The 10,550-nt window shown below is 50.9% G+C and overlaps 1 protein-coding gene across 1 annotated transcript; it reads right to left on the reverse strand.

The window, feature by feature from the left end:
* Positions 1-218: 218 nt before the first annotated feature.
* Positions 219-9,973, reverse strand: LOC145338664 (C-type lectin domain family 4 member E-like). Its single transcript, XM_080183055.1, has 6 exons — positions 9,934-9,973; positions 7,649-7,720; positions 2,724-2,927; positions 1,563-1,705; positions 917-1,023; positions 219-743 (listed from the first exon to the last, which is right to left on the reverse strand). Exons 1-6 carry the CDS (start codon positions 9,971-9,973, stop codon positions 551-553), a joined length of 759 nt encoding a protein of 252 aa, XP_080039181.1. The 3' UTR covers positions 219-550.
* Between the last annotated feature and the right edge of the window lie 577 nt (positions 9,974-10,550).

Below are 10,550 nucleotides of genomic sequence, written 5' to 3' on the forward strand. Positions count from 1 at the left end.
GAGATACAGAGAGAGGACACACTGGGGAACAGAGGGATACAGAGAGAGGACACACTGGGGAACAGAGGGATACAGAGAGAGGACACGCTGGGGAACAGAGGGATACAGAGAGAGGACACACTGGGGAACAGAGGGATACAGAGAGAGGACACACTGGGGAACAGAGGGATACAGAGAGAGGACACGCTGGGGAACAGAGAGATACAGAGAGAGGACACACTGGGGAACAGAGGGATACAGAGAGAGGACACACTGGGGAACAGAGAGATCCAGAGAGAGGACACACTGGGGAACAGAGGGATACAGAGAGAGGACACACTGGGGAACAGAGGGATACAGAGAGAGGACACACTGGGGAACAGAGGGATACAGAGAGAGGACACACTGGGGAACAGAGGGATACAGAGAGAGGACACATTGGGGAACAGAGGGATACAGAGAGAGGACACACTGGGGAATATATGGACAGTGGGGGGGTTGAGGTTAAGGATGGAGGGGGTGGGGATCTTTACACAATCCTGAGTCTCTCGTTCTGTGTCCCAGTCTCTCTTCAGGGACAATATTTCTCAAAGTCAGCTGCCCCGATCCAGGATAGAGCCGGTTTCTCACAGATAAAAGGGAATTTCATGGAACAGGAGACATCATTGCAGCCAAAATTATCTTTACGGTATTCTTTCCGAAATGTGCCACAGTCCTCATCATCATTCCAATTATCCGGTTGATTCGGCAGCCAATGAGAATCGCTGGGAGTGCGAAAAAATCAATTAAATTCCTTTCGGACATAGGAAAATATTCAGACATAGGAAAATATAATCCCAAAATACTCCCGCTGTCCCACTCTCTCCCCATAGCCCTGTATCAATCCCCAAACTAATCCCACTGCCCCACTCTATCCGGGTGCGATATTGGGACTCACCTCACTGGGGTCCCATCCACCCATTTCCAGTTTCCTTCATTCCCTCGATCTGTGAGTCCAATAAAATATGGTTTATTCTTGTTCGGCAAGGATTGGATAAGAAAATTCTGCAGATGAAACAAGTTTGTGGAGTTACTGTCACTGTCTCAACTCACACACACAGCTCCTTATCTCTGTGTTTACTCTGTAATTAACCCTGTGCTGTCCCTGAACTGGGAGTGTTTGATGGGGGGACAGTGTAGAGGGAGCTTTACTCTGTATCTAACCCCGTGCTGTCCCTGTCCTGGGAGTGTTTGATGGGGGGACAGTGTAGAGGGAGCTTTACTCTGTATCTAACCCCGTGCTGTATCTGTCATGGGAGTGTTTGATGGGGGGACAGTGTAGAGGGAGCTTTACTCTGTATCTAACCCCGTGCTGTCCCTGTCCTGGGAGTGTTTGATGCGGGGACAGTGCAGAGGGAGCTTTACTCTGTATCTAACCCCGTGCTGTACCTGTCCTGGGAGTGTTTGATGGGGGGACAGTGTAGAGGGAGCTTTACTCTGTATCTAACCCCGTGCTGTACCTGTCCTGGGAGTGTTTGATGGGGACAGTACAGGGGGATATTTTCTCTCTAACACATTCTGACAGATGTTGCCATCATTCCCACCTTCTCGTGTTTTGTGTTGATGATGAGGAGGTGTGAATTTTGGGATTCACATTCTCGCTTTGCCGTGTCCCAGTTAACTTTATCGATTGAGAATCTGTAGCAGGTTTGATTGTGAAATTTCCAGCCACTCGGACAGAGAGACTCTGAGAAATAATAAAGATTTCATTCAGAAACATACATTGGAACATTTGGATCAGGTAGAGGCCATTCTGCCCCTCTCTCTCACTCCCTGTCCACCCCACACACCATCGGCTGTGAGACTGAAACCTCTCCGCGTGCTTACCCCCACGGTCATCACCTCCTCGACAGAAAAAGACAATTATCCAGCATCAGACTTCAACCTACCCTGCTCTGGGAGGGAACGCACCATTGGCCTTTTCATACAGGAGTTTGGAATGGCAGCAAATAGTCAATGTTTTCACTCGGGACTTTGCCCTTTGGTTCTGACTTTCTCTGTTCCTTCACACCTGCTCCCCCCCCTCACGCCACCTTATTTATTCCACAAACAGGAAAGGGGAGAGAACAAATAAACTAACCCTCTGAGTTCATCGTATTTCAGGATTCCTCCTGGAACAATTAATGGATAACTGGAATGGACCAAAATTGTGGGGGTGGATTCATAAAGGAGGGAGTCACAATGGAAAGGACGTGTCTGTCCCTGGAGAGATGCTGAAGAGGGAATTACAGACACCCCACAGTGCAGAAGGAGGCCATTCGGCCCATCGAGTCTGCATGGACCCAAATCCCACCAAGAATTTATCCCCATCACCACATGCATTCAAAGTAGTTTGTCCCCATGACATTAAGGGACAATTTAGCATGGCCAATCCACCCTAACCTACACATCTTTGGACACAAAGGGACAATTTAACATGGCCAATCCACCCTAACCTACACATCTTTGGACTGTGGGAGGAAACCAGAGTACCCGGAGGAAACCCACACAGACATGGGGAGGATGTGCAAACTCCTCACAGACAGTGACCCGAGCCGGGAATCGAACCGGGGTCCCTGGCGCCGTGGGGCAGCAGCGCTACCATCCGTGTCACCGTGCCAGCCTTTACACGCAGAGTCCGAAGGAACTCCAGAGTATTGAGGGGGACGTGGAGAGCGCAGGATATCAGGAACCTGGGGAAATGGTGGCTTTGTTCTCCCGCTCACCTGAGAGGTTTCGCAGGATATTGCAAAGAGAGATTGTTCTCCTCACTGTCTGTGAATGTGTCTCGGACAAGTTCCGGAAATTCCCACGTAGCTCCGTGAGATTCCTCAGGGAGTTCGCCAAGGAAGTGTTCAGCGAATCAACACAATTGTGCAGGGCAATTTGCTCACTTCTGCTCACAGATAAACCCTGGGTCAACTGGACGACTGAGAGAGAGAGAGACAGAGAGAGAGAGTGATATATCAGAGTGTTACAGTGAGGGGTGTGGGATATATCAGAGTGTTACAGGGAGGGGTGTGGGATATATCAGAGTGTTACAGTGAGGGGTGTGGGATATATCAGAGTGTTACAGTGAGGGGTGTGGGATATATCAGAGTGTTACAGTGAGGGGTGTGGGGTATATCAGAGTGTTACAGTGAGGGGTGTGGGATATATCAGAGTGTTACAGTGAGGGGTGTGGGATATATCAGAGTGTTACAGTGAGGGGTGTGGGATATATCAGAGTGTTACAGTGAGGGGTGTGGGATATATCAGAGTGTTACAGTGAGGGGTGTGGGATATATCAGAGTGTTACAGTGAGGGGTGTGGGATATATCAGAGTGTTACAGTGAGGGGTGTGGGATATATCAGAGTGTTACAGTGAGGGGTGTGGGATATATCAGAGTGTTACAGTGAGGGGTGTGGGATATATCAGAGTGTTACAGTGAGGGGTGTGGGATATATCAGAGTGTTACAGTGAGGGGTGTGGGATATATCAGAGTGTTACAGTGAGGGGTGTGGGATATATCAGAGTGTTACAGTGAGGGGTGTGGGATATATCAGAGTGTTACAGTGAGGGGTGTGGGATATATCAGAGTGTTACAGTGAGGGGTGTGGGATATATCAGAGTGTTACAGTGAGGGGTGTGGGATATATCAGAGTGTTACAGTGAGGGGTGTGGGATATATCAGAGTGTTACAGTGAGGGGTGTGGGATATATCAGAGTGTTACAGTGAGGGGTGTGGGATATATCAGAGTGTTACAGTGAGGGGTGTGGGATATATCAGAGTGTTACAGTGAGGGGTGTGGGATATATCAGAGTGTTACAGTGAGGGGTGTGGGATATATCAGAGTGTTACAGTGAGGGGTGTGGGATATATCAGAGTGTTACAGTGAGGGGTGTGGGATATATCAGAGTGTTACAGTGAGGGGTGTGGGATATATCAGAGTGTTACAGTGAGGGGTGTGGGATATATCAGAGTGTTACAGTGAGGGGTGTGGGATATATCAGAGTGTTACAGTGAGGGGTGTGGGATATATCAGAGTGTTACAGTGAGGGGTGTGGGATATATCAGAGTGTTACAGGATGTTATTTATTGATGTACCATATACGGTGAGTCCGATGGTGATTGTGAAAAGCGAGATTATGATGAGAATTGTGACCAATCCAAGAGATCTGGATTTTTTGGAGTTGGTTCCTCCAGCTGTTTCCTGTTGACTTTGTTCTGGAACAGAGAAGTTGTGAAATTCGAGAACCTTGTGTAACGCTCCCGGATATTCGATGGTGACATCTTCCCATTACTCAGAGAGATAAACAATACTAACCTCACCCGGTTAACCCCCTCCTTCCAGATCCCCACACCCTGTACAGGAGGTTTCTCATCGAGAATTTCCCACTGACTCACACAGGGAGATACCAGAGACAGGGAACCAAAAACTCAACCTCAAAGATTGGATTCAGGAGCTGAGAGAGAGGGAGTGAGACACAGAGGGAGAGAGAGACAAACAGGGAATAGAGAGAGAGGGAGTGAGACACAGAGAGAGACAAACAGGGAATAGAGAGAGAGGGAGTGAGACACAGAGAGAGACAAACAGGGAATAGAGAGAGAGGGAGTGAGACACAGAGAGAGACAAACAGGGAATAGAGAGAGAGACAGAGAGAGAGAGAGGGAGAGAGAGACAAACAGGGAAATAGAGAGAAAGGGAGTGAGACAAAGAGGGAGAAAGAGAGACAAACAGGGAATAGAGAGAGAGAGAAACAGAGAGAGAGAGGGAGAGGGAGAGACAAACAGGGAAATAGAGAGAGAGAGAGACAGAGAGAGAGACAGAGAGAGAGAGACAAACAGGGAAATAGAGAGAGAGAGAGACAGAGAGAGAGACAGAGAGAGAGACAGAGAGAGAGAGACAAACAGGGAAATAGAGAGAGAGAGACAGAGAGCGAGGCAGAGAGAGAGAGGGAGAGGGAGAGACAAACAGGGAAATAGAGAGAGAGACAGAGAGAGAGAGGGAGTTAGACACAAAGGGAGAGACAGAGTTGGAGAGGTCGATAGAGAGAGAGAGAGAGACAACGGCAGACTGAGAGAGAGAAAGAGAGGGATAGAGAGTGACAGAGACAAAGATACAAGAAAAGATACAGAGCATGAGAGACACTGGGTAGAGAAAGAGAAAGAGAGAGATAGGGAGGGGGTGTAGGGGGGCTGGAGGGGGTTACAGAGATAGGGAGGGGGTGTAGGGGGGCTGGAGGAGGTTACAGAGATAGGGAGGGGGTGTAGGGGGGCTGGAGGGGGTTACAGAGATAGGGAGGGGGTGTAGGGGGCTGGAGGAGGTTACAGAGATAGGGAGGGGGTGCAGGGGGCTGGAGGGGGTTACAGAGATAGGGAGGGGGTGTAGGGGGGCTGGAGGAGGTTACAGAGATAGGGAGGGGGTGTAGGGGGCTGGAGGGGGTTACAGAGATAGGGAGGGGGTGTAGGGGGCTGGAGGAGGTTACAGAGATAGGGAGGGGGTATAGCGCGCTGGAGGAGGTTACAGAGATAGGGAGGGGGTGTAGGGGGGCTGGAGGGGGTTACAGAGATAGGGAGGGGGTGTAGGGGGGCTGGAGGGGGTTACAGAGATAGGGAGGGGGTGTAGGGGGGTTGGAGGGGGTTACAGAGATAGGGAGGGGGTGTAGGGGGTGGAGGAGGTTACAGAGATAGGGAGGGGGTATAGGGGGGCTGGAGGGGGTTACAGAGATAGGGAGGGGGTGTAGAGGGGTTGGAGGGGGTTACAGAGATAGGGAGGGGGTGTAGGGGGACTGGAGGGGGTTACAGAGATAGGGAGGGGGTGTAGGGGGGCTGGAGGGGGTTACAGAGATAGGGAGGGGGTGTAGGGGGGCTGGAGGGGGTTACAGAGATAGGGAGGGGGTGTAGGGGGGCTGGAGGGGGTTACAGAGATAGGGAGGGGGGTGGTCCGTGAGAATTTAGCCAATCTGATGAATTGTGGGAGTTTTGGGGTGTTCTGAGCTTTCTCCCGGTGACACGGGTGTAAGGAGTGACCCCCCCCCGCAACTTTCACCCCAATCCCCACCCCCCCGCGATGTCCCCCTCCCCCCCATCCCCCCCCAGGACTGCCCTGACCCACCGTGTCCTCTGACCCCACAACCCCCCCTTAAGGGTGACTGACCTTTCCCCGGGGTCCCCTCTGACCCCGGGTTCTGTTGGCCTCCCTGCGGTTCGACTGCGATCGGAGCGTAAGTTGTCTCTGGTTCGACTGCGAGAGACGGAGGGAGAGAGGGAGAGAGAGAGAGAGAGAGCGTGAGAGACGGTGCGAGGGGTCGAGAAGGGTCTCCTGGAGGGACGTGTGACGGAACGCGACCCAGAGGACAAAAACACCGGAAACTACAGCACGGGAACAGGCCCTTTGGCCCGTCCTGCACCCACCGTGCTGTCCCCCCCCCCGACTGAACTAAAACCCCCCCTACCCTTCCGGGGACCATATCCCTCTATTCCCCATCCTGCTCATGGATTTGTCCAGACTTCCACCCTGGGGGAAAAAGCTTCTGACTCTCCACTCTGTCCCCCTCATCATCTTGTAGACTTCGCTCAGGGTCTCCCCCCACTCAACCCTCCAGTGAGAACCAACCAAGTTTCTCCAACCCCTCCTCAGAGCGAATGCCCCTCCGTACCAGGGGGGCAACATCCCGGTCAATCTTTTCCTGTCCCCCTCTCCCGAAGCCCCCACGTCCTCCTGGTAGTGCGGGCGACCCAGAATCGGACGCTATCTCCCCAAGTGTGGCCTGACTGAGGTTCTATGAAGCTGCAACGTGACTCGCCCAAACTCAGTGCCCCCCCCGGGGCCGATGAAGGCGAGCGCGCCCCGTTCTTTCATCGGCTGGGACAACGGCCCACCCACAACGCACACACCACCCTCTCCCCCCACCCCCCGAACCCACAACCCCGAGCATCAGCCCCACGACACCCTGAGACATAACCCCAATTTAGCCCAGTGCATCTCAAACCCTTCCCCCTCCAGCAATCCACACTTAGCACGTAACTGTGTCTTAATGTAATATAGCAGAGATACATTCCCCTCCCACGGGCAAACACCAAAAATCTAGTAAATCTTTTCTGCGCTCTTTCTAGTTCAATAATATCCTTTCTATAACAGGGTGAGCAGAACTGGACACAGTATTCCAAGTGTGGCCTGACCAATGTCTTGTACAACTTCGACGAGACGTCCAAACAGACACGTAACGCAGGCGGAACAGGGACGCAACCACCGTGTAACAGACGCGTAACCAAGATGTAACAGACACGTAACCAAGATGTAACAGACGTGTAACCGAGATGCAACCAGGCAAAATCAAACGGCAACTGATGCCTACCTGACGTGTAACACACGTGTGTACGAGGTGTAACAGGGTCGTAACTAAAGTAGAACAAAAACGTAACGGAGGTGTAACCAGCAGAGACAAGGTGAAACCGAGGAGAAATGGACCAAAAATTGAGATGCAATAGACACGAAACTGAGATGGAACAGAAGTGATATTGACAAGATTACAACTGAGCGGGAAATCGAGAGAACAAAGATAGACCCATATCATCGCGGACAGTGCAACTGAGATGTCACTAAATTGTAGCAGCTGTGGGGCACATCTGTATCTTAAGATAGACATACGATGTGCGTAACTGACCTGCTGTGTGGATGGTTTGATTCCCAGAGGCTGCAGCGAAATTCAACTCCGAGTACGTTAACTCAGAATCACCTAAAACAATTCAACAAGAACCAAACAGTACGTGTTAGATACAGAGTAAACTCCCACCACACTGTCCCCCCATCAAACACTCCCAGGACAGGTACAGCACGGGGTTAGATACAGAGTAAAGCTCCCTCTACACTGTCTCCCCATCAAACACTCCCAGGACAGGGACAGCACAGGGTTAGATACAGAGTAAAGCTCCCTCTACACTGTCCCCCATCAAACACTCCCAGGACAGGGACAGCACGGGGTTAGATACAGAGTAAAGCTCCCTCTACACTGTCTCCCCATCAAACATTCCCAGGACAGGTACAGCACGGGGTTAGATACAGAGTAAAGCTCCCTCTTCACTGTCCCCCATCAAACAGTCCCAGGACAGGTACAGCACGGGGTTAGATACAGAGTAAAGCTCCCTCTACACTGTCCCCCCATCAAACACTCCCAGGACAGGTACAGCACGGGGTTAGATACAGAGTAAAGCTCCCTCTTCACTGTCCCCCATCAAACAGTCCCAGGACAGGTACAGCACGGGGTTAGATACAGAGTAAAGCTCCCTCTACACTGTTGCCTCATCAAACATTGCCAGAGAGGTACCCCCTCCTCCCCTTTCTCTCGCTGATATTCTCTCTCTCTCTGTCTCTGTCTCTGTCTCTCTCTCTCTCTCTCTCTCTGTCTCTGTCTCTGTCTCTCTCTGTCTCTGTCTCTCTCTGTCTCTCTCTGTCTCTGTCTCTCTCTCTCTCTCTCTCTCTGTCTCTCTCTCTCTCTCTCTCTGTCTGTCTCTCTCTCTCTCTCCCCTGTCCCTGTCTCTCTCACCCTCATCTCTGTCTGTCTTCCCCCACCTGTCTCTCACTTAACCCCCGGTCTGTGTCACTCTCTCACCCCCTTGTCTCTCTCTCTCTCTCTCTCTCCTCCACCTTTCTCTTTCCCTCATCCATGTCAATCTCTCTCTCTCCTCCCCCCCATCATTCTCTCTCAACCCCACCTCCATGTCTCTCTCTGTCTCTCTCCCTCCTCTAACTCTCTCCCTCTCGCTTCCCGCTCTCTCTTTCTCCCCGTCTCTCTCTCTCTCCCTCTGAGTTCCTCTCTCTCTCTCTCTCTCACGATGCCTCTCTGTCTCCCTCTCCCCCTCTTTTTTACCCTTTCACCCTCTCTGTCTCCGTCTCTCGTAGAATCATAGATTCCGACTGCACATGAGATGGTCATTCAGCCCATCAAGTCTGGTTCTCCATTAAACCGAGCCAAATACTATCCCCATAACCATACCAATCCACACTGCCAATTTACCCAGACACTAAAGAGCAATTTAGCATGGCCAATCCACCTAACCTACACATCTTTGGACACTAAGGGACAATTTAGCATGGCCAATCCCCCTAACCTACACATCTTTGGACACTAAGGGACAATTTAGCATGGCCAATCCACCCTAACCTACACATCTTTGGACACTAAGGGACAATTTAGCATGGCCAATCCCCCTAACCTACACATCTTTGGACACTAAGGGGCAATTTAGCATGGCCAATCCCCCTAACCTACACATCTTTGGACACTAAGGGGCAATTTATAATGGCCGATCCCCCTAACCTACACATCTTTGGACAATCAGGGACAATTTGTTATGGCCAATCCCCCTAACCTACACATCTTTGGACACTAAGGGACAATTTAGCATGGCCAATCCCCCTAACCTACACATCTTTGGACACTAAGGGGCAATTTAGCATGGCCAATCCACCCTAACCTACACATCTTTGGACACTAAGGGGCAATTTAGCATGGCCAATCCACCCTAACCTACACATCTTTGGACACTAAGGGACAATTTAGCATGGCCAATCCCCCTAACCTACACATCTTTGGACACTAAGGGACAACTTAGCATGGCCAATCCACCCTAACCTACACATCTTTGGACTGTGGGAGGAAACCGGAGCAGCTGCAGGAAACCCAGGGAGACTCTGGGAGAACTGGCAAATTCCAGACAGTCACCCAGGCTTAAAATTGACCCCAGTTCCCTGGCAGTGTGAGGTAGCAGTTCTAACCACTGTACCACCCTGCTCTCCCTTATCAATCACTGTCTTTCTCCATCTCTGTGTCTCTCTATCTGTCTCTCTCTCTTCTTCTCCCTCCCTCTGTCTCTCTCTCTGTCTCTCTCTCTCTTCCTCTCTCTTCTTCTCGCTCTCTCTTTCTCTCTCTCTATTAAAAGTATCTCTTACCTGCACTATAAGCCATTGTGTTGTTCTTGATGTTTCTCATGTTGACATACTTGCCTTTCTGCTCCCTTGTTTGTGCCTCAGGCTCTCTCTGTCTCTCCCTCTTTCTGTGTGTGTGTCTCTCTCTCTCTCTCCCTGTCTCTCTCTCTCTCTCAGATGTGTCTCAGTTGAACTTGTTGTTGGAGCTGAGAACTTGCTCAGAGCTTTGTGTGTGTCCATTTCACAATGACAGTTCCTGCAGATAAAACTGTGTTGTCATTCTGACTCTTATTGCAGCAACATCTCAAGACTAATCTCTCACACTGTCTTTCAAACTCTTTCTGCCTCTGTCTCCCTCTTTTTGTCTCTCTGCTGTCCCTCCTTGTCTCTCTCTGTCCCCCTTCCCTCTCTCTGTCCATCTCCCTCTCTCCCTCTGTCTCTCTACAGATCTGTCTCTCTCCCTCCGCTTCCCTCTCTGTCTCTGTCCCTTTCTCTGTCTCTGTCCCTCTCTTGTCTCTCGCTCACTCTCAAGAGGCCATTCAGCCCATCGAGTCTGCATCAACAACAAACCCACCACTGCCCAAACCTCCTAACCCCATAAAACTACACTGCCAATTTACCCAGATACTGAAGAGCAATTT

This window comes from Carcharhinus amblyrhynchos, unplaced genomic scaffold, assembly GCF_965287045.1.
Source record: "Carcharhinus amblyrhynchos unplaced genomic scaffold, sCarAmb.v2.hapA chromosome_132, whole genome shotgun sequence".
NCBI lineage: Eukaryota > Metazoa > Chordata > Chondrichthyes > Carcharhiniformes > Carcharhinidae > Carcharhinus > Carcharhinus amblyrhynchos.